This window comes from Sipha flava, unplaced genomic scaffold (genome assembly GCF_003268045.1).
Source record: "Sipha flava isolate LNK unplaced genomic scaffold, YSA_version1 39_pilon_pilon, whole genome shotgun sequence".
Lineage (NCBI taxonomy): Eukaryota > Metazoa > Arthropoda > Insecta > Hemiptera > Aphididae > Sipha > Sipha flava.
Genome location: NW_020273107.1, coordinates 753,175 through 778,339, shown reverse-complemented (window position 1 = coordinate 778,339; position 25,165 = coordinate 753,175). Strand labels below are relative to the sequence as shown.

The window sequence follows — 25,165 nt, the reverse complement described above, 5'->3', positions numbered from 1 at the left end:
GTCCTCCATGTCTGGACACCCCTCGACTTAAAAAAAAAATAAAGGCCTTATATTATATTGATTTTATCGTTTATTTTATAATGCTTTTATTTAAGAATAAAATAAACGGCACTACGAAGTAAACAAAAAAATATAACTAGGCCAATATTGTGACAATAAAATAGCTTAGCTATCCACAGAGAAGTTAATATTGATGTCAATAAAGTGATTGACGAACGTATTTTAAATAAGAGGCACTTAGATCTCTAGTAATAAATAAAAATAATAATAATATTGTAATTTATTGTAATTTTACAATATATTTTAATATCTTTGTATCTGTACAATATTATAAAAGGTAATTTTTAGAATAAATCTCAGTGATTAGTATCAAGTAATAACCTCCAACATGTCTATTATACCATGTAATGGTCTTAAATTACAAATTACTTGTTAATTTCTAGTTATTTAAAAAAAGTAAGTTCGATATTTCTTCACATCAGTAAATACAGTAAAATCCGCTTATAACGATCTATAAGGGACCTAAAGAATCAGATCGTTGTATTCGAAACTCGTTGTATGCGGATGACGAAAACATTATCTTCGTGAGATATAAAATCGACCAAATATATAACTACGAATCGTTTTAACAGGAATATCGCTGTGTACGGCATCGTAATAAGCGGAAATCTACTGTAGTTCTAAAATTTTCGTTTGTGAAGTTCATTAAATGTTGGACATCCCCCGAAAAATCACCCAAAATACGCCACTGCGTATATTATACATTTTATCTCTAATATTCTACTCTTATCGTGTTTTTAAAGTGCTTATCGCCATTTTGCATCCCAGAGGCTAATAAATGTTAATCTATATAGTGTAATAGATATAATATCAAGTGAAATATATCTTATTTTTATCCTACTATTTTTCCATTTTGTCCGGCTAAAATTGAATTTCCGACCACTGTGTGGCGGCTGTTAACGGAATAACTATAACTGTAAATAAAAGCTTGCATGGATTGACTATGGAAAATTGATTGTGTTTTCCTCTATACGATCGTAAATGTATCGATAGGTTTATGGATATTATGTACTGAATAATATCTAGATTCAAAGATAATTATAACAGTAGGTACTTTTAAGTTGTACATCTTAATTGAGAAATTATAAATTTTGTAAAAAAATAACGGCAATAATGATATCGGAGGTTAGGAGTCAAAGGAAAAAAAGTACTTTGAATAATACGTGATTGATCGAGAATCCGTGCACTCGTATTTATTAAACACAGAGGAGATGCACACAATTCATCCAATGCATTCACGAATCATCATCTCTTGCCAATATAGTTCGATTTTTTAATTTTGATACAATAACCAGGTACGGATACAGAAAATGTTAACAAGGGTGCTCAGAAAAAAAAGAAGAAAAAATTTTTACACTTTTCTACTTTATATTTAATTTATTAGTGCTAACTAATACTTGATTTTGCAGTTGCATTGAAAGAGACAAAGTAGGTAGTTGAAAATAATTCTGCTAAAACTTGAAGTGTAATTAAAAATTAAAATTCTGATATACGATTAAGTAAATGTATTAGCTTTACTAATAGTGAGCATAGTTTCCTTATGAGAGTTTCCAAATTCATCCAAGTAATTAATAATAATGTCGTATAATTCAAAACATTGAAGAATCGCATCGTGACGTTCAATCCTGCGCACGAGTATTTCACATAAGAATTGAAATCTACATGATTTAGAATTTGATAACACTTTCATTGATTTAGTCTTTAAGAGTAAAATTCGTTTTGGCGACGCACGGAATAAATATATAACCTCTTGTATGTGGTCAAAAACGTTCCGGTACTACAGAACATGCATTTGATATACTTAAATTTTATCAATGCAAAGCGCAATGTGTGTACGAAACAAGGTGCAATAAATTTAATATTCGAGCTTGTACGCCTTGATTTTTTCCAGACATATTAACCCCTCCATTGTAGCCTTGACGCAAATGTTTTAAAGACTTAAGCCATCTAATTGGTGCAATATTACTTTGGAAAAATTATAACCAGATTGTATTTTCAACAATGAGCGCAGCACTGAAATAAACGGTTCGGGCTTATTTTCTGATTGCTAATAGTTTATAAACCGGGTTCAGGATCGAACGTGTAACTAAGTACTTATATAACATTCTTTCGTATTGTTATGATGCAAATTTTGACTCGTGTTAACAACCGGGTGATTATGAAACACGTTCCAGACAATTAACGAGATGTTAACCTGAAACGGTTGAACATACCTGTGAATCGCGAACTGCAGTTTAATGGAACAAACGTGAACAGCTCACAGGAACCATGGTAAAATGTAAGCTACAAATGATCGGAAAACGTATTTAACTATGATTTGAACTTAAATAGGTAATGCGCCCGTCGATCATTTAATTAATATTGAAAGGCATTTGCACAAACAATGAATACTTAATCTTCATCGAAATGGAAAACAACGGCTACACAAGAATTGCGTCCTAAAAAAAAAAAATGTTGATAAATAGGTACACGAATTGCGTCCGTATTAATCTAAATGAACTACATGAATTGCGTCCGGTTTTATTTAAACGACTACAAGAAATTATTTTTTTGCCCTCCCGTTTTTAAAACCAGACGAAGTAAAGAATTGTTTTACTGACGATATTGTATCAATTTCACCCGAAGATGAAAAAGTACAGCAATATTTCGATTACACATTAAATACGTACGTTGAGCCTGATTGCGTCCACCTGATGCTTTTTATGTGAGCAATGTATTCATGTTCTACAATTTGAACTACGAATAACTGTCCCGCTCCAAGTTTAAAAGTATGTTTTATTCAGCACACCTGAATATAATCCAATTCATAGATGTTTTAAAAAAATGTACATATAGAAGCTTATATTGAACAACAAATATGCGTGTAACTAAAAACAGATGGACGATGGTATGTGAAGAAAATTATTTAAGGTGAAATATGAAAATGGCCAATTAATCCGTCTTAATAAGTACGATTTTACCGATTTTTTTTTATTTCATTATCATTTATTTCAATTATTATATTACACTCCTATAATTGAAACCTAAACATTTTCATTTTACTTATTTCTTATAGAATAACAACGAAAAAAATCAATATAGTTTTAACCTACCGATTGTCATAATATGCTATCGACAGTTCTAAGTCTGTATGAAATAGGATGGGAAATTATGTATTTTTGCGTTGGGACGCAATTCGTGTGGAAAAGGGATTTCGGAACGCAATTTGTGTGCAGCGACAACAACATGACATGTTGACTTACGTGGTAGAATCGAAAAGTTTCCGGGATTTAATTGTTGAAAGAAAACAAAAATTTTTCGTCTAGTCAAATATCTGACTATTGGTAATAAAAGTAGATGTAATTTGTTCTTTATAGGTTTGGTCTTTAAAACTATATTAGTCTCGCGTTTGCCTGTAATCGTATGCATACGTAACAGGGCTTAGGGGTTTTTTTTAATACGTTACAAGACGGCAAACATTAAGTTTCGTTTTGAAATCGGATAAAATTTATTAATCCATTGGGAATTCGTACCGAATGAACTACAAACAGTCCACTCTGATTTTTGTGATGATTTTTTAAACCGTTTATGAGGTTTGATTCGTTAAAAAATGCCGGGAAAATGATCGGTTTTTGTGAAACGCATCATTTATCTTTAGTGGTCCTGCAATTTTTAGCTGACAAAAAGAATGTCCACGATTCCACAACCGGATATTGCACCGTGTGACTTCCGGCTGTTTCCGACATTAAAATTTAGACTCTGAAAGTCAACGTTTTACGTAGGTTGAAGACCAATTACGATCAATGCGATAGGCAGCAAATTTCGGGGCCACACCAATAGAAGGATATCAAAGATGTTTCCAGCAGTCACGAACTCGTTTGAGCGAGTGCGTCTATTATTACATACATGCTCTGTACTTAATTTAAGTTTATACGATGTCAGTAAAGACTTTTAACCCGCCCAGTCATACGTTTGGTTCGCAGAACACGTGCGACATTGAATCTGAATATTTGCTTAAGTTGTTAAAATTTATTATAAAATAATTCATTTGTTATATAAGTCCTTACTTACTAGGACGAGTTTTTCCAGTTGGTTTCTTAAAGGATTTGAGAACACCAGACTTGACAGAAAATCTATTTGTAGATCTTCCCCCTCCCTTAATGAGCGCTCTAAAATATTCCACCAATACAATTGTCAATCGTAGGAAATATTCGCATGTTCAATAATCTATCGTGTTTTCAGTTGGTTAACGACTACCTACACATCTTTGGCAATATAAATACAATAACTGACAATGACCATTATGGAGGAAGTTAGTGTCTTAATCTATTTATCCAGATCGGGTAAAAAATAGATTGAATGTGTAGACGAGAGCATACATTTGTGCTCAATTCTTGGTATTTTATGTTGGCTAAAAAATAATATATATTTATTGATATGTCCCCCCCCCCTATCGACTATATATTTTTTTTTATTATTATTGATTTCATATCAGCAGGTCCATAGACTATAAATAAAAAGTATATAAGTACATACTAATTCTAGTAGTTTCTTTATCTAGTGTAGTATAGAAGGCTGATAAAGATTTAGAAGCATATGAAAACATATAAAAAGAAATACTTATTAAAAATTCACCTAGGATGATGAGAGTTGTAGATTGAAGTCATTGTACATATTTATACCTAAAATATTAAAAATATTTAAATTATATTTATTTAGTTCTTGTCAAAAAATTATTATAAAAAAAAAGTTGTTATATATTTTATTAATTTCAGGATGTATTTAATATTATATGTGGTCAAATAATAAGTAAGTACACAGATTATTCTAAATTTTTTTTTTTTTTGGCGAAAACAATATAAATTTAATTTTGTAAGATTTTTTTATTGGCCATACCCTTTTAAAAATCCTGGCTATACCACGAATGTATAAATTGTTATAAAAATTCACTTTTTACTTACTCCAAAAATATCTGAGTTGTATGTTGGTGTTATTGTTTATTTGATAATTAGAAAATACATTTATACTTTTAAAACCAATACTCAAGTTCAAAATGTACTAAAATTTAAAAAAAACAATATGCTTTATGAAATAGTTTCATAAAATGTCATTTTCATTACACTTAACAGAAAAAAATTATACAGTCGGAAATCTATAAATATACGATGATGATTTATTGTTTTTATATTTCTTCAAAACATATTTAAAGCTTGAGGTATTCAATAAAATTAAATGTAATAACACAAAATAGTAAAACACAGCCATAAAAAATAAATGTTAAATTTCTAAAATACCAAACTTGTATAAGAAAACAGGATCAAAAATGTATAACATTTACAAAATTTATAAAATGAAACTAAACCAAAAAAAAAGTATATCTGTGTACATATATGTAAGTATATACTTTGTACCAAATATTGAAAAAAAGAAAAATATTAACACTTAACACAAAAAATCAAAATCAAATAAAATTAAAATTATTTTTAAAAAATGTTTTTTTTTTTTTTTTTAATTATGATTGTGTTCAGATTTTACAATTAAATATAATTATTATATGTATTATATGCTAAGATATAATAATATAATAATATATTATTAAATGATAAAACATGATTAAGAAATAAGTTGTGACATGTGAATAAATGTTATAAGTTCATATGCTAAGATTTCTTTTTAAAGTTTAAATTAAAGGTTAGGTAATTATCACCTGTAAAACACAATAGCATTGATAAATACAGGTGTAAATAAAAATGGCAATTGAAAAAAATGAAATTAACTTATGAAAAATTATAAAATTGACTTGAGTTAATAATTATATAAGTATAAAAGTTCTTTCAATATTAATGAATTATTATAATTTAATAAGATTAGGTTAATTAATTTTTTAAGTGAAAATAAAGATAAATTAAATACCATTTAATTAAAATTATTCAGTTTATTTGTTTGAACATTTATTTTCAAACCACCAAATAAATTGTTTTTTTTTATAACAAAAAATATTTTTACTTGGATACGAAAAATTAAAAATATAATATTAAATTCTAATTTAGAATTATTGTTTTAAATAAGTAACATATAGAACTATATTTGTTTAAAAATTAACTTTAAATATAATTTGTTGGTTAAATAAAATTTACCCAAAATGGTATAATTTACATTTAATATATTAAATATCACACATAAATTTGGTGCATCTGTTGGCATTACAAAGTTTTAAAAAAAATCCCTTAAAACATATTTGAATTATACAATTTTTCACATTTTGTAATTATATTAATTTTGTATTAATTCTAAAAATTGCTTAAGCTGTCACGTTAGTTCACCATAATCTGTCCACCCATGACTAGGAGCTCCTAAACGCAGCACTCCCACTGTTCGGTCTTTTGATGCTGTAATAAGATCTAATTATTAACTAAATTAAGGAGAAATATTATCTGAAGTATCTTAACTAAATTATTTTAAAAATTATTTTATAGTTAATCATTAATAAATAAAAAATTATTTCATGATTCTCAAAACATTTATAAACTCATCAAACAAGGAAACATTTTTTTTTTAACAATTATAAAAACGGGGAATATTTGATAAATATATTATATAATTATATTATTATGAATTAAAAAGCATACTATTTAATTACAATAATGTATCAATACAATATGTTTTAAAATATATATACATAAGAAAGAATTAACAAATTACATTTAAACAAATTTAAAATTAAACCTACTTCATGGCCTTGAAATATTTTAAAATTTAGAAAATTTTACAGTCTGATAAAGAAATACTATAAATAATATTATTAATCTAAAACTGATAAGTTTTTTAAAAAAAAATGAATCTTACTGAAATGTTATAGAAAATCAGAATATTTTTTCCTTCAGATTTATAATGCCCATATTTCACTATTATAAATTACGATTATTTATAAATATTAATTTTATACATAAATATAAACTGTCTACAAAAAACAAACTGTTTCAAAAAGGATACACTCATCGTATGGAGATATATCTAAGTCCTGTATATCTCCTTTATGTGTATATACTTCTCCAAGATATTCATGCCTATCTGGATACCTTCGGTATTTTCTAACAACACCACCCTCACACACAGAATATAAAAAGCTCCCATTTGATGTATATCTAACTTTCCAGATGGGTTTATCACGATTTTCACAGAAACTTTCTTGAATGCCCAAATTAGGGACATATGATGTAATTTTATCACCTCCACTCATAATTACACCTAAAAAAAATAAACAATAAAACATTTTGTTGATGGAGCATTGATGAGAAGTTTCAATTAATTTAAGAATTCGCTTACTATAAAATCCATTGGATAAAAAACTTTGAAATGGTTCTGGTGTTGGGCAAACTGTATTCAAATGGCGACCAGAATAAAATGTATGCAATATTCGACCATCCATTGTACATACTTTACAGCAACCGTCTGAACCTGCAGTGATAAGAGTACTAAGTAGTCCATTACTAGTTGCCCAGGGCCACGATGATTCAAGAAAAACTATATCACGAATAGTGCTAGAATGCAGCTAAACAGATTATAATTACAATAAATAAAATGTCAAAGTAAACTAACAAAATATGATATCAATATAATATATTTTAGACACTCACATCATATACATAATCTAATGGTAAAGGCATTCGAAGATCTAATAACGTAAGACCTTTGCCATTTACTGCCACAGATACTGCGATGTTGGGTGACGAAGGATCTGTTGCCAGACCTGTTCTATCCCTACCACTGGCTGCACAGTTATCATAAGCTAATAGTTGTTCTCCTCGTTCAACATCTACAACTGAAAGTCTCCTAGATGTAGTGCATGCTAAAATCTACAACATATAATAACTATAGTTTTAATTAAATGATTATTTATTATACTATTATTTTTCATAAAATCATTCAAATTTTAAAATTAACTTCAAAGAAAATAAAAGAAGTTCATTTTCATGGAAAAATATTGCAATTATAAATAAATATGAATATAATCAAATGTATTTACTAAGTATACAAATCAAAAATGTATGATTTTGCTTTTTTAATACTAAGTCTAGGTTTTTTTTATGAATTGGTGAGATTACAGAAATTAATTGATACATAGGTGGTATTAAATTTAATTTATTTAGTTATTTTTAAATCTTTTACTCACAAATATTATACTCATTTTTAGTTTTTAATAATTCTTAACATCATAAAATTTAAATTGTATTAACTAGTTGTTAATAATAAGTTGTTTTTGTGGTTTTTAATCATACATTTTTATATTGTTTAAATTAGCTACTCACACAAAAATTACAAACATTTAAGTTCTTACTTATTATTAGTATTTAATATAAGAAATAATCAAATAAAAGCATGAAATCACAAGATTGTATTGAGTTAATAAAAAGATTTCTAAATTAATGTTTGAAAAATAAACCATTGGTGATTGAGTTATTTATTTTGTGGTCTATATTTTTCAATTAAGTAATTACGGAAAACTTATTTCTAAACTTTAAAAGGCTATAATACTACACCAACTACAATAAAAACTTAATAATTACAAGCTTTTATCGTATTTAATAACAAATTAATTTTTAATAGCTGTAAATTGTTTACATAAAAAGTAATACTAGAATGTAAATGCAAAATAAATCTCTAAAAGAGTATAAGATACTCACAATGCTGTTATATTTTTTTTAAAATAATGAGATTATTGTAGTTTGCACAATATTACTAGCTTAAAGTTTACAGAGTATTATAAATGTAAAAGTTGAGCTGTTGGTAGACTATATAAATTACATATAGGTTATAGTAAGAATACTATGCAACACCATTGATTTTAGAATATATTAAAATTATTACTATTCTAAAACCAATAACAACACTATATCCAACTTAATTAATTATATCTGTGTAAATTATGCAACATAATATTTACCCTTGAGCCATCCGAAGTGAATCTTACGGCATTTACATTTTTAGCAACAGCCATTGTGGTGATAGAATATGACATGAGCAATTCCATACGCAATGATGAGTAGAGATTTACTTTTCCATCGTATGCTCCAGAACAGAACAAGTAACGGTCCTGGAATAGTTATGTTGATATTTAGCATCACATAGAAAAACAATCATAAACAAAGCATGTGATGAATACGTACACGAGGACTGAACGCTACTCCCCGAACACTGTTACTGTGATGTTTGAGAAACCTAGGCTTGCCTTCTTTTTGCATCGCGACTTTTGCCGCTTGACGTCAATTTCTATCCCTCCTACACTAATGCAGAGACAATATAACAATAACGTTTATCGGTTAGCTGCAGGCACTTTGGACACAACAACAAAACCGGACTTACTTCATCAACAATTACTGTCCAATTCGATATGTACTGATTATTGAGAAACCGTGCAGGCACGCGCTATCCTATACACGAATGTATACGGTTAAGTGTTCACTATGTTCCCTAACGGTGTGTCAGTCATATCGGTACGGCGAATCGTGCCGCGATCAGTCTTTGAGGTAGAATAAACTCTAAAATTCGACATCTGCGATCGACGCAGCGAACGAACGAGTGCGGTATAGCTGTGATAAACGGTACACAACGTTACATCGTTGGTTTAGTTATTAGCGTTGATTTTTCATTTCATTCTGTGTTAACACTTCTTCTCAACGTCTTTTCCGACTTTTCTACCGCGAACGGAACTGTACCGCCCGACGCATGGGGGTCTATTTTCCGTACTACCGCTGTACAAAATAGACGAGTCGGAAACCGTTCGCGGGGACGGGACGGGTGATCGTTCAGGTTTTTTGTTGGCAAACAGTTCGTAAAACGCTACATAATTATAATAATAATATCACAGTGGATTGCGAAAGACGAGAGAAACTCGCGTGACTCGAGGGGGGGAGGGAAGACGTCGAGGAAAACGGAGAACGGATTTGAACGATAGCTTGTGCGAGTCGAGAAACGCACTATATCACCCGTGCGACCATAAAACCCGATGATAAAGCGGTGGCGGTGGCCGCGAGAGGGAAGGGGGTGTTTCCATTAGCGGTCCAGCGGAAAGTGATACGCACGATCGAGCGCGCGCCGCCCACCGATGACGTGGATTGATAACGGCCACGTGATAACAAGTTGCCGCTAATATTCGAAACGGGAAACGGTGGGCCACCGCCGATTGTCCTTTATTAGGTCGATCGCACACCACAGAAGCAACACTGCGTGAGAGACAGTGGAATCATTTCAGTTTTTGATAGGGGGAGGGAGCAACATTTTTGACCGGCCCATACTACCGGGGGAAATATAGAGTTTCGCTCACACGTTTTAACTTATACATACGGTACATAATTTATTTATTACCTATATTATTATACAACATAAATTTTTGCAAAATATAATTTTGTATTTTATAAACATTACCTAAACAAGGTTAACTTAATCTAACTTAATCCTAAATTAATTTAAGCTTTAAGTGGATATCTTCTATTTTTCATTTTTGAAAATACATCTACTTCATCATCTAAACTGATTTTTGCAGCAATATCACTATATTACTCACTATTAATATAACTATCGGTTTTCGATGCACTATTTCGACTTTTATATGTGAATATTTATTGGTAAATACCAAATTATTTGGTAATTGGTAGTTCTTTATTTATTTTATAGAAGTTAGAAACATTTAATTTTATAAGTAACCTAAAATTATCAAATCATTGATTTTATTTGTATATAAAAAAAAACGCGTTTCTTGATTTAAAGTTGCACATTAATTAATTAAAATGAATACTGTAAGCAGGGGCGGATTGGCCTATCGGGAAATCGGGAATTTTGTCGGTCCTTGTTTGAGCCGCTCTATATTATTATATAATTACCAAAAAAAAGTTTTATATTATAAAATAAATAAATATATATTTAAATATGCATTAAGATCAAACTTCAAGTTAGGAACTGATTAATCATGTGACTTATCCAAAACTATTATAGCTATAATTATAGTAAAATTATTGTAGATTTTACTAATTTAGGGGTAAAACTAAACAAATTTTAAAATTTATGTAAAATAAAGCATTTTTTGGGAGGGGGAGAGGTAAAATAGTTTAATTTGCGGTTCATGGGCCGGTTTGTTTCATATTTCCCGGGCTGAAAATAATTGCCAATCCGCCCCTGACTGTAAGATTAAGTTCTAATGTTCTAACTATACACATAACTAATAATTAAATTTTTTATGTTCCTACCTATATGATAGAAAACACGTCAAAAACAATAAGGTACTTTATCACTAATTAATAATGAAACGAAAATTAAAAAATTTAAATACCTTGCCCCCTCTTGGTACCGAACCCATTGAATAGGCTCTAGTCGGGGCCGGCCCAAGCAAAAATAGTGCACTAGGCAAAATCAAATTTTGCCGCCTCTAGAAAAAAAAAATTGAGCTCTCATTTTAACTTAGATCCTCCCCCTATTTTTTACGTGATATATCTACATAAAAAAATGCGTAAAAAGACTTTAAAATGATTTCTATAATTGTTACTCAAAACCCGTCATCATTGCGACTGTCGGAAATAATTATGGTTATTTATATTTTTGGAATAGTTGAAAACGTCCGGCGTAGGCCGTACTGTAAAGTAATACAATAATTTTAGACAATATTGTTTTATTATATAGGTAAGTGGTTTTCACGAATGAATTAATTTAAATATTTTTCTTGTAAAACACCGATAGAAATAAAAAAAATGTACGAGTCAATTTTGAAAATGCCGCCCCTACTAGGTAGGTGCCTAGCTTGCCTATACCTTGAACCGGCCATGGCTCTAGCTCAATCGCATTTATAGTAGTTTAGACCGTGGAACAAGCTGTGGCTCCGACACGTTATCACAGATGAAAAATTAACGTCATCCATGGTGTTATCGCGTTCGCGACGAAAACATATGACGAGGATTTGCCGTTCGGGCGAAGGTGCGCGCAGGAAAAAACGTGCCAACCATTTGAGGTTATGGTACGTAGTTTGTTGGACGTCCCGTCGAAGACAGTATTGTTATTATTGTCGGATCTCTTTTCTCCGCGTCTCCACTGACCTCCTCGACGAAGCGGCAAGTATTTTTCAATTAATTATCGAATTCGTTAACGGTTATTTCTTCCGTCCGTGCTGCAAGGGTAACGATGCGCGTATGTCCGCCCGACGGATGGGTGTCGCGCGATAACTATTATTATTACCATTGTTGTTGTTCTCGATTAAAGTGTGCGTGAGATCGATAATTTGAATATTTGTTATCCTTGCAGATGACCGGACCGCAGAAGAAGAAGAAACATCATGTGGGAGACACGTTTTACAAACGGAGGTACAGAACCAAATACAGGGCCAGAGACATAGACGAGGTACGCACGCGAACGCGATAACATTTCGATGCTAAATACTTCAAAGTATTTCCTCTTCGCAACTCCGGCATAATTCTAGTTTAGCAACCTATCGATTTTTTTAATTTTTTTTCCCCCCAAAATGTTTGTTCTAGGATGTTTTATAAGTATACTAAAAAAAAGTAGCCCGGTCAAACTTCGTTTTGAAGTTATCGATGAAAAACTTCATTTTTTTCATAACACACATTTTTTTTTAAAAAAATACTTAGAATTAAATATTTAATTTCAATTTTCACATATTTACATTTTTATTGTCTCTGTTAACTACTTGAGGTAGTTTTGCATAGTAAGTCGAAGGATATCTTCGATTTGCAGAGCGAAGCGACGGCGCCAAGGAGCGCAGCAACGAGTGCCGAAACACTCGTATAATAGTTTCATTGGCTATTGCTGATACCACACGCATCGTTTGGAAAAAATTTTCATTTCATTTTCACACTATTAGATAATTTTTAGTGAATTATTCTTCATAAATACTTCGTATGTAGATGGACCTGGGTCAGTTGTTGAAATTGACAAATCGAAATTTGGAAGGGGAAAATATCACTTTAAGTTTTTGAAGTTTTTCATCGATAACTTCATAACAAAGTTTTTCCGGGGTTCTTTTTTTTACATACTTATAAAACACCCTAAAACATACATTTTGGAAGAAAAAAAAATTAAAAAAATTAATAGGTTGCTAAACTAGAATCGTTCCGCAAATCCTGTTGGGAACATAAAAATCTTTCTAAAATTTATCTTACTAGAATTTTACCATAGTATATCATCTGGAATTGATACTTGGATATTTTTAATCTTTAAACCAATCATTTCTGAACAATTAGCCAAATCGCAGTAACACCGCAAGTCTTGATTACTGGGATTAAGCTTTTCATTACCTTATGTTATTCACTCAATGTCTCTGTCAGACTTCATATTATATATTATTAGTAGTTTTAATTTAATGATTTTGATCATGTTTTAAACATATATTTATCGCTCTTTTTAATCAATCTAAATCATCATATTAACAGTTCAAAACTGTCAACAAAAACTTAATTTCTCAATAGTCTACAAATATTATTTATGAAATAAACAAAATAAGTACTGCTATCTTGACTGTAACTTCATTTTTCCAATTGCATATTTTCATCTCTTACAGTTTTATTCATACTCATGTTTTACCTTAGGTTGATAACGACTTGAAAAAAGAAAATGCTGATCGCTTATTGAAACAAGCTCTTGATTTTGATAAACCTGGTGAAGGACAACATTATTGTATACACTGTGCGTGAGTACCATATTCTTATAAATAAATTATGATTCAAATTATCATTTAACTAATTTTAATTTACTATTGTCATTAGACGTTATTTTTTGAGCGATCAAGTCCTACAAGATCATTTCCGTACAAAATTACATAAAAAACGTATTAAGGAACTCAGACTTGAACCTTACACCATTGAAGAAGCTGAACGAGCAGCTGGTTTTGGAAGTTACATAGCGCCAAAAGAAAGAGTCATTGCTACACAACCATTGAATGTTGAAGAGTATAAAGAACCCGAAGAAGTCGCTGATATTTGTTCATTAAATATAGATTTACAATGATTAAAAAATTGTTTTCTCGTGTTCATTCCCTTTTGAAGGTAAATAATAAATACAGTACTTCGAAATTATATATACCGTATAATCAAACATCAGATGTTTGTGTTGTCGTTGAACCATTTGTGAACTTGGAGAACCATTTGAAAAATATCAAAACTTTAAAAGATAATGTTACTCTGAGAGGTTTGAATATTGATGTGGATAAAATATGTGATGGTTGGTCAATTTTTTTAAACGTACGAAATGAACTGGTTAGTTTGAATAATGAAAAACAAAAACTGGCTGAACAACTAAAAAAAATTAAAAAGGAAAATAATTATAATGAGCTAAACAAACTTAAAGAGAGTAGATCAAAAGTTATGGCAAGATTAAAGTTACTGAGGGAACAAATTTCTACTATAGAAAAAGAAATTATTATTCCTAGTCTTGGTATACCCAATAGCTTGCATCCCCATTGTCCATTATCTGAATACAAAATTTTATTCCAACAAGATGGGAGAACAAAAATTGATAATGAAAATTGTTTAAACCATTTAGAAATTGGCAAGGCCTTAGGTTGTTTGGACTATGTAAATTCTGTCATATTTTATCTTAAGAACGAAGCAGCTCTCTGTGAACAAGCAGTGATCACTTATTTCAATCAATCTCTCGATGAGATGGATTATATACCACTTTGCAACTCTGACCTTATTAAGAGTGTTATCATCGAAGGATGCGGTGTAGATATTAATGATGCGAATAAGATTTTTACTCTTAGTGAAAGTAACCTGTACCTAGTTGGTGGAGCAAGTCTTCAGTCTTTCTGTGCTTTCTTCACTAAACAATGTGTTGGCGGAAATAAACTGCCACTTAAACTTTACACTTGTGGACGTACATATAAGCCTTCTGTAAATAATGATGGACTTTTTACTGCTGCACAAACAAATGCTGTTGAACTTTTTATTGGCACGATGAACGAATCTGAAGCTAAACAAGAGTTTGATAAAACTCTTACAGTATACAAACATTTATATGAAAATATTGGTTTAGAATATCGCATAGTTTATTCATCAGTTTCCACGTTAGATGTATGGGAAAGTTTAAGGGCTCAAGTTGAACTATATTCTGTTAGTCGTAAAGATTATATTCCAGTGGCCTTATTGTCATTATCTGGGGATTACATTAGCAAACGATTGAGAATTTATTGGTCGAGTAAAGACAAACAAGAATTTTTACATTTAGTTCATGGAAAAATTGTCGACACTAATGTACTTATAGGTTGTTTGTTAGAGCAAAACGTAAAAGAATTCTTTATACCAAGTTGTTTGAAAAACCACATATTATTATAACGCATTCAAATGAACAATACTTTATGTATAAAATGTTATGAATTTGATATTTATATTAATAATTTCATTTAGTGATTACACATAATTCATAGTTAACTATATATAGCTTATTAATATTGTATTGCACTTGTAATAATTGAATAAAACTATATCAGTAATTTCATAATAAAATACTTTTACTTTTTTAACGTCATCATTGGTTCTTGCCTAATATTTAAGAAACTAATATTTTAATTATACTTAATAAAATACGCATAGTAACCAATAAAGAATATACTTCTCAACTTCTCATCTAAAATTAAAGTTTTACTATAACAAACGTTTTATTTAGATTTAAATAAATTTAAACTTAATAAAATGGTAACATATCTATACAATAAACAGACATGACAAAAATACGAGCTCGTTTTGCTTTAGGCTTTCATTATAGACTTTGTAATAAAATATATTGTTCATTTAGAATTTAGAGCAAACACTTCAAGTACTTTATAACATGTTTTTCATGGAAGTTTTCCATTTGAGAGTTTGACATTGTACATCAAAATTACTGCATTAATCAAAATGTATAATATCAAAACAGATAATAATTTTACCATAAAATTTAATATCATACAATGAGCCAAAATAATAGTCCATTTGGTTGTCTGTTTAGACCTATTTTAAATTTTATAAATTGTTTAGATCATAAAAAGTAGGAAACAACAAATTTAAACAAAAATAGTATAATAGGGCATAGCTTTTTTTTTTTAATAATGGTTATCAAATAAACTATTTATATTCCACTAATAAATTTAAATTTATAATATAAAAAATATTCTTAAATAAATTTGTATTGATCTAATCAAAATGGTCAGAACAAATTATTCACAAATATCAACTAAACGAAATATTTTTTATGTATGCAAATAAAGAAAAAAAATGTTCTATATTATATAAGTATAATGAAAAAATTAACTATAACGGTTTTCTTAAAAATGTTTGGAATAAGGGAAGTGAGAATAACACTCCAACATGACTCACAAGATTTGAAGGTCTTTTAAATTAGCAAAACCACTCTTCAGCATCTCTCTAAGTTTTAGACGTTTCTCATTCACCAACCTAGCACAGACTTTGTACATTTCCACTTCCTCTGATGGTATGACGGTATCATCTACAATAATTGCATTCTTCTCCTATAGAAAATAGATATTATATTAAATAATTAAATGTAAATTCATTTTTTTCTTAATTGTTACTAACCAGTTCTTCTATTAATAACTGATGAAGTGGCAATGGTTTGCAGGATACTGTTCCTGTGCTTGAATAACATTTCATCTTTAACAACTGACTGTCTCCTGAAACAAAATTACATAGTAAAGTAAAATATATAATAAAATAATAATTCAGAGAAATAATATTAAAATATTGATGTGTGTACAACGAACAAGACACCATTTAAAGTTTATGCAGATCATTTTTTTAAATATATTAATGAGTTCTATATTTTGTTTGTGAATAATAATTATAAATTAATAATTTTATATTAAGGTAATAAACATTTTTATCACAATAGTTTAAATTAATTTAATAGTCTGTCACAATTAATCTAACATAAATTTGCATGCTAGAAGAATACAAAGTCGAGTACTTGTCCAACTCTATAATTATACAAATATTTCAAAATTAATTAGATTCTTCTAGCATGCAAGTTTATGTTAAATTAATTATGACAAAGACTATTAAATTAATTTAAACTATTGAATTATAAACTATAATTTAACAGTCGAAATTGTCAAGTTTGAGCACTCAACTCCACTGCAATCAAGTACTCTCAACTTGAATCAAAAACTAGAGTGAATATCACTACTTTATTAATTTATTAATGTTCAAACTAAATAACTAGGAGACAAATATTTCTGATAGAAAATACCAGGATACCAGGAAGATTTTGTTTAAATTAATAACAATAAATTGTTATTGCTTTGATATTTTATTATTATGTTAATGACATTTTATACAAATATTTGAGACTTTTTTTCTGAATACTCAATTATTTTCTCAAGTACTCGGCATTTTTTGAGTATTCAAAATTTGAATTCAACTCGGCTTGAAATAATTAAAACTCAACTCAACATTAAAAAACATCATCCAACTAATTATTTATTAATGAAATAATTTAATAAATTTAATTTTCAGATTTATGAAATTAAATAATACGAGTAAATGGAAAAAATAAATAAATAATAATAACTAGTTTTTTTTTTTTTTAAATAAAAATTACCTATTTAATATTAAATATAATGAATATAAAACATTTTTAAAATTATGTTGTCACACAAAAAAGTGTTGACAAAAAAAAAAAAATTAAGTTTGGATAACAATATAAATTATTGATATGTAAAATTTCCAAACAAGGTTTGATTTCAGTTTATTTACTGAAATAAAAAAGCTATTTTAATTTTATGGATAAATTTTTTACTAAATTACCTCCTGGATGATTGCAAAACCCTTCAGAACATGCTACATCTGAACCATCAGGTGAGCTGGTACTGTAACTATGGTTGTTGTTTTCTGCTGATGCGTAACCATAATCTTGTGAATGATCACATAATGATGGACATGAATCACAGCTACCAGGTAGTAAATCATGATTAATAACAATTGATTTACAATCACCACCTTCTTCTGAATGATGTTCATCGACAGATTGATGGTCAACTATTTCATCTTCAATGTCATCATCTTCATCCTCATTCAAATCATAAATATTTTCTTTTTGTTTACTTGGTAATTGAACCTGAGACTTTTTAACTTTTTTTGTGTTTTTTCGACTGTTTTTAGTCTGCTTTTTTTTATTATGTTTTTCTTTATCTCCACCTTTTTTCTTTTTAGATTTTCTGGACCCATTAGAACTACATTCAACACAGCTGCATGATATGATAGGAGTAGAAATACTTTTTTTTCTGTCACCAGATAATTTAAGTTGCTAAAAAGAGTAAATTATGAATAATTTATAAGCCGATTATAAAATAAAATTAAAATATAACACATACCTTTCTTACTCTTTCTATCAACTTTATATTTTCACACATACAGTCATCAATATGTTCACAAGTTTCATCAGAATCTTCCCTTTCCTTAAGACAAAATATAAATCAATTAATTAAAAATAAATAAATAAATATAAAATATAAATATACATACATTTGATTGTACGCCATCATCATCATCATCATCATCTACATCATCAACAAAATCAATATCATCTTCACCAAAATCAATTTCTTCGTCTATGTCGCAAGAACATTCTTCGTCTAGGTTCATCTAAATGTGTTAGTAAATTATTAATAAACTCTTCAGATTCAATAAGTACAAATTAGTTAATATTTACATCACAACAAGGTTTCAATTCTGAATCATCTGGTTTAATTTCTTTTCTCTGTAATCTTTTTTGTTTTCTAATCCGTTTTCTCTTTTGTGTCTTTTTTTCTTTTTTAGAAAATTCATTGTAAAACTGATCTAATTTAGTGAAACCTTGTTTTATTTCAATGGCAGTCTGCGAAAAACATTTTATTATGAAATCCACCATAGATTAGAAAAAACAAAATGTGAATTAATTACTTCAAATCTTCTGGCAAGACCATCTATAGCTGCTGCTGCCAGAACTTGGCAAGTATATTGTTCTTCTCGGATTCTCAATTGTATTCTGTGCAATCGTTCATATACACAAATACCCAGACAAGTTAAAACCTCTTCTTGAGCAATCTCGATAGTTTTAGCATGTCGTTCCCTACGACTAATACTAATTCATAAAAATTGATTATTTTTTAATATAAATTAATTTATATGTACTTACTTTCCCATTAGTTCTGGTTCAGCACGACTGATTAATGCACCAATATAATTTATATCCGTATCTAAATGCACATGTTTGTCTCCAACACATCTTTTAATACCAGAATAAAGTTCTTCTACATAACCCTTTTCTTTGGACGGATCTTCTTCTTCGATAAGCAATGCATATGCTTTCATTACTTTAGTGCGACAATCACCACAAAATCTAATAGGTGAACATTTAATAAGTTTAATAAGATAAAAAATTAAGAAAAGTAAAATCATGATCAAGGCTCGGAACTTTAAGCAGTTGCATATTGAAATTTTTTATTGTATAATTTTTCATATTTCATAGATTTAATGAAACAATTTTTTTTTTCACAAATTTATAATTTAACAAAAAGTATTAGATATAAGACAACCAAAATTCTACATTTAATATAATTTAAAGAATTAATTAATTAATCATTGGTTATTTTAGTATTGCTACCAATGCAATTAACATTGATAAATTTTATTGTACTGAGAAATTGTTATAGTGATCACTGATGAATTAATATTAATCAACATTTACCAAGGCATTATGAATGTACCATAATGTAAAGTAGTCATTATCAGTATTTAAACATTTTTACTCAAGATAATTAAAGTTTGATGAAAATGTATTTAAGTGTTTATTTTTTTTTAATTTAATTTTTGTTATTTTTATTCCATGTGCCCAATTTATATAAATTGTATTTTATTCAATAAATTGCATATTTACCAAGTGTTAACTGCATATTATACCACATATTATGATGTTATTTAACACATATGTATGTACATATTTGAGTACTTTATGTGCTAAAATAAAATAAAAAATGAAAATAAAGTAAGGTTTTTGAACCATATCATATTTCATTTCAAATTTTAATTTCTGACAGATGATTTAATGTTTCACATGAAAATATAATAAAAACCTCTATTTATAATGTTCTCATTATATAATTTCATGGTTTAAGAATAATATTTAAACCAAATGTATTACATTATTTACCAAAGAGAAATTACAAAAATAATAAATTTAAATTATTAAAGAAATTACATAACTGAAATGTTTTACTAAGGGCACAATATTAACATATTCAAAGTAATTTTAAAAGCTTGAACATAAAATCAAAAATGCATAGACAAGTTTTTTTTATTAATTTCCTTTACAGGTCTCACCATGTTTTACCAATTTTTATATTAGCAGTAAATGTTGAAACTTTTTTATTTTTATTTTTTCAATTTTAGGAAGACATATAACTAATAAAAAAAATTTTATTTTCACGCCTTATTCACTTAAAAAAAATTATTCTCCAGTTGTTCTTATTATACAAATTTCAATCAATATAATTACTTTGTGTAAAATATTATTCTAAAAATTTTAATGTTACACTTAAATAATCAATGAATATTTCCTGAGTAATAGCCATTTTAATTTCTAGAGAAAAGGTATGAAAAATCTTTTAGTTGTATATTTGATACAAAAATATATGTATAATATCTACATTATTCCAGATTACTTGTACTTTCAAACAAATTTATAAAATGTTATGTACAATAGTACATGTATTTATTGTATAGTTAATACAAAAGTTAATTATTAATGATTTTACTAATAATTTATATTTATTACTTATTTAATATGCATAACTAAAAGATTTTCATACCCCTTCTCTAAAAATTAAAATGTTATTACTCAGAAAGTATTCATTACAAATTTTACATATGTTACATTAAAGTTTTAAGAATAATCGTACACAATGTGACTGTATTGAAAATTGTATAAGATCTGCTGGAAAGTAATTTTTTTAAAGTGATTAAGGGGTAAAAATACAGTAGAAAAAATAAAAACTAAAAAAATTTCAATATTAAATGACAATATAAAAATCAGTAACACATGGCGAGCCTCAGCATAATTAAAATAACAAGTGAGAATATAGTACATAGTATGTAGTATGAGTACATAGTACTGTTTGTTATCAGTCGTGGTGCAATTTATATTTATACCTCTTTGGACATTGCGCAGATTACTTAAAATTTAATTTTTTTTTCAGTCACTTTTGGTAAAAATTACATACACCACAAGCCAGAGATTGGATTGTAGCATTCTACGCTTTACACTGTTACTTGTCTTTCTCTTTGTTTTTTTGTAATAATTAAACCCTTAATCCTTTATTATTTATTGCATATACTATATTTAATATTAATTAATAGATTTACAAAGTAAAAAGAAAATTCAGTTTGTTACTGTATAAAACAAATAGTGTGAATTACTATCTAATACAGATTGTAACTGGAAACATCACACGGATTGAGAATTTACTGTTAAATACATCAATGTTGTCAATTGTTTTAAGTAAACATAGTCAAAGAAATTTCCAAGACCCTTTGTGCTATGGGATCCATTAACCTACTTTGCCTAAAATAGCTACGGCACTTATTAAATCTAAGAAAATATAATAAAAACAAGGTTAAAAAGACATCAAAATTGATAAATTACAGTGAAAATCTCAATGTTTAAAAGTCAACACTACATAATTCATATTTATAATAATAAAGGAAAAACTTTATCAGTTAGAAAGAATTTTTTTTTTTTACCATAAATTAAATGAAATAATAGTTTTTCTTCATTAAATCAAATTGAGTTTTTAAAAATAAAAATATATTATAGATACAGTTGTCAACTATTTATATTTCTATTAATTTAGTTTTTATATCATAAATTCATAAGGAACTATATGAGCATTGCTCACATTGAACAATTAACAAGTTTTTTTGAAAGGATTTGATAAGTATGCAACAACTAATAGTTATATAAAAATTGAATTAGTCACTATTAATTTGCATTAAAAATACATTATCATTATCATTTTTTTTTTTTAAATTGTTTACACCAAATTCCTTTAAGAAATAGGTATATAACATACTTTAATAATTTAAAATAATATTTACCTATGTTTTCTAAGATAATTATCCAGAGTACTTAATAAACTACTAGCTTCTATTAGTACTATTTCATCTTTGCACGGTTCAGTCATATGTTTCCATATATCTTGCCAACCACTTGCCATTGGTCGGACAAGCCTTTGTGACTCAAGGGAATGATAAACACATCTTCTACTTTTTTTTGATTGCCGACGACTAGATGCTATTGAAGATAAGCGATTCCTAAATAATTTTAAATAATATTAACTGTTACCAAATCAACTAAATAATTTTATATTTAAATAAATTACCCATTGGTGTTTTGAAGTAGATTATACATGCATCTTTCTTCCTCAAAAAATTCATTTCTTATAGAAATATAGAAATTATTAACTACTACAAGAGGGAACAATGCATTTTGACCAAGTTTAGCCATTTCAAGAAATAGTTTTTCAGCGCTGAAAAAGATAATATAATTATGAATAATTACTACATTTAAATCTTACTATAATTAGAATTCAATTTTGACAAGTTTCAACATAATAAAAGTAAACACGGTTGAATGTAAAAATATAAAAGAAAAATGTAATATCTACCTTTAAAATGATAAAAATGAAATATAGAATAAACCTTAAAATTAAAAAATTAATATTTAAGAATTTTGGAATCATTAATTGAATAAAATAAAAAAAAAAAAAAAACAATCAATGATGTATAAATGGTGGGAGATACTTAAATAATTATCTTAGATCTATTATCAGTGTTTTTAGATAGAGAATTTGGAATATAATGTGAAATACCAAAATATTATTAATGGTAAGAATCTATAAAACTAAGAAACACGTATATTAATCTACTAAAAATTAACATTGTGGTAAATGAAAACTAATAATTATCATCATAAAAATGATTAGAAATTGTAATAAACTATAATTTTGATAATAAATAAAAAGAATTGAAATGAAAATTATTTTATAACTTAGGTTATTAAATAACAATATAGATTAATTAATGGGATGATAAAATGAAAAAATTAGGTACTTACCTTCTACGACATCCAACACAGTCAATACTTTCACTCATTATATCCAAAATTTCTTTAATGGATACTTTCAAGATATCTTGTAGTTCACGTTTGTTTAGCATGCGATATTTTTTCACAAAACTATCCAAAGACTGAACTTTTAAAGGTGGTATTTGCTTAACTTCTTGTACCAAATCTTCATTGCTCAGATCCATGACCAACTGGAAAAAAATAAGGGTAAATGAAACAAAATTAGTATTAATAGTATTAAGAGTGTCGGCAAGAAACATGTTGATACGGACAGAACAAAACAAAAGGAACAGGCGCAGCAAAAGATGTAAGTCCACACAGTGAACTAGTCACAACACTGATAATGTTATGATACACTCGGGTGCCAACAGCGAACGGGTGTTTAAAAGAAGGAAACTGTTGATAAGGAAAAAAAAAGGATGGTGGACAGACCCTGACTCACCGTCAAGTTCTCATCGACCTGAAGCGGCAACTGCCGCTGCTTGAGACGATGGTCCTTGCCCATCCTCATCACTTCCACCAGATCAGGCATCCTCTCGGCTTGCAACATTTAAAACCGTGTCAACCAATGCTGGACTAACTGATACGTACCGTGGCGATACAGTTGTTCAATACCATTGACCCTAAATCGCGCGCGGAATCGAAGCAACTACAACAATAACAGTGCGTGTAAATACTACTGTTATGTATCAGTGTTGTGGAGCGCGGGACGTGAGTCACGGCAATGAGACGATGACGACAACGAGCGGAGTGAACGTTGCACGGGTGCACGGCGTCCGGTTTGACGCAATATATCGTGTTCGCAAATATACTCGGCGGCGACTGTTGGCCGGAATCGGAAAATGCTCACAACACATCCGCCTTTTACGCAAGTAGTGACAGGAGGAAAAGTCGGGTGAAATGTACGAGGATAATCTACGTAGCGGGTATACAGTGTCCTTGGAACGGGACGGCCGGACGTGTGCGAGTCGGCTGAGAAATCCGTTGGCAGCATTCCGCCCGTCCCGGTGCGCTATGCACCGGGTTCGAATCGAAATTCGAACGCTCCAGGGCACTGCTGAATTTTCCTGGGCCCTTTTTGGACCCCAGACCCGTGACCGGACCCAACCTCCTTGGATCCGCCCACCCTAGTCCAGCGGTTAACGTTATCACACGCCCAACCCGTATTGCCGCGCGGTATCAGTCGCGTTTGTTTTTTTTTTTTTCCACTTCTGCACCTAACTTCGCTCCGTCGCCGGGCACCGTTAGGAGGAGCGTCAAAACTGGAGCGTCTAAACACAGGAATACACCTTATGCATTCTGCGTATGCGCGTAATTTATTCACCATTATCATAATGTTAGGCTGTTATCAATATATTATATCAAATCACTATAATACGATAGATAACAATATGAGTTTTGAATCTAACTATTCAAAATCTGAATATACTATTTACGTATTTTACACTTTTTTTTGTGCTTCGACCATTTCAGTAAATAAATCATTATACATACCAGATACATTTAAAAAAAAAAAAAATTAAAACAGAAATAACTATCTAATATGTTGAGATGGCTTTTAATAATGTTTATTCATATCTACATTTACCCAATTACCTATTTGAACATTTCGTAAACCAGACTTTATCAACATTTATTACACAAAGGTTTTTTACTAAATGTTATATTGAGTATTAACAAAACAATTCACAAACATCTTAAACATAAAAATTCAATATTATCTAATATCTATATAAACAGTGCTCGACATGAGGGGGGACGCAGGGGGATGGAGTATCCCAACTAATTTTCAAAAATGTTAGCATCCCCCTACTATTATTACGCTATAATCATAACGCTCATCCAGTTTTGGGAACATCCTTTTTTTTAAAGTAAATAGAGTCCCCCTTATAACATGACATTATCTTAATAATAAGTACAAGTGTAAATTATTAAAACCAACTAGTGTAGTGTGCCGAGTTGTGAGTTCGACACG

General features: G+C 29.0%; 4 protein-coding genes across 6 annotated transcripts; 2 read left to right on the top strand and 2 right to left on the bottom strand.

The window, feature by feature from the left end:
• Window positions 1-6,182: 6,182 nt before the first annotated feature.
• On the bottom strand, window positions 6,183-10,050 carry LOC112688623. Of its 2 annotated transcripts, none has more exons than XM_025561900.1 (7): window positions 9,403-10,049; window positions 9,207-9,323; window positions 8,984-9,133; window positions 7,677-7,895; window positions 7,366-7,591; window positions 7,033-7,287; window positions 6,183-6,440 (listed from the first exon to the last, which is right to left on the bottom strand). In XM_025561900.1, the coding sequence occupies exons 2-7, from the start codon at window positions 9,279-9,281 to the stop codon at window positions 6,349-6,351; spliced, it is 1,017 nt and encodes a 338-aa protein (XP_025417685.1). In that variant the 5' UTR covers window positions 9,282-9,323; window positions 9,403-10,049; the 3' UTR covers window positions 6,183-6,348. The 2 variants fall into 2 exon arrangements, with proteins under 2 accessions (XP_025417685.1, XP_025417684.1); XM_025561899.1 differs by having other exon boundaries at window positions 6,349-6,440; window positions 9,207-9,318; window positions 9,403-10,050.
• Window positions 10,051-11,960: 1,910 nt separating this feature from the next.
• Window positions 11,961-14,138, top strand: LOC112688622 (zinc finger protein 593). The gene is made up of 4 exons (XM_025561898.1): window positions 11,961-12,137; window positions 12,328-12,423; window positions 13,629-13,729; window positions 13,806-14,138. Exons 1-4 carry the CDS (start codon window positions 11,976-11,978, stop codon window positions 14,044-14,046), a joined length of 600 nt encoding a protein of 199 aa, XP_025417683.1. The 5' UTR covers window positions 11,961-11,975; the 3' UTR covers window positions 14,047-14,138.
• Window positions 14,029-15,487, top strand: LOC112688621 (serine--tRNA synthetase-like protein Slimp). The gene has a single exon (XM_025561897.1). It carries the CDS (start codon window positions 14,043-14,045, stop codon window positions 15,369-15,371), a length of 1,329 nt encoding a protein of 442 aa, XP_025417682.1. The 5' UTR covers window positions 14,029-14,042; the 3' UTR covers window positions 15,372-15,487.
• An 803-nt stretch (window positions 15,488-16,290) lies between these two features.
• Window positions 16,291-24,452, bottom strand: LOC112688620 (gametogenetin-binding protein 2-like). Of its 2 annotated transcripts, none has more exons than XM_025561894.1 (12): window positions 23,633-24,452; window positions 23,182-23,381; window positions 22,448-22,594; window positions 22,164-22,379; window positions 19,207-19,410; window positions 18,972-19,152; window positions 18,742-18,906; window positions 18,555-18,674; window positions 18,404-18,487; window positions 17,838-18,336; window positions 16,611-16,705; window positions 16,291-16,543 (listed from the first exon to the last, which is right to left on the bottom strand). In XM_025561894.1, exons 1-12 carry the CDS (start codon window positions 23,738-23,740, stop codon window positions 16,388-16,390), a joined length of 2,175 nt encoding a protein of 724 aa, XP_025417679.1. In that variant the 5' UTR covers window positions 23,741-24,452; the 3' UTR covers window positions 16,291-16,387. The 2 variants fall into 2 exon arrangements, with proteins under 2 accessions (XP_025417679.1, XP_025417680.1); XM_025561895.1 differs by having other exon boundaries at window positions 18,972-19,146; window positions 23,633-23,740.
• Window positions 24,453-25,165: the final 713 nt, after the last annotated feature.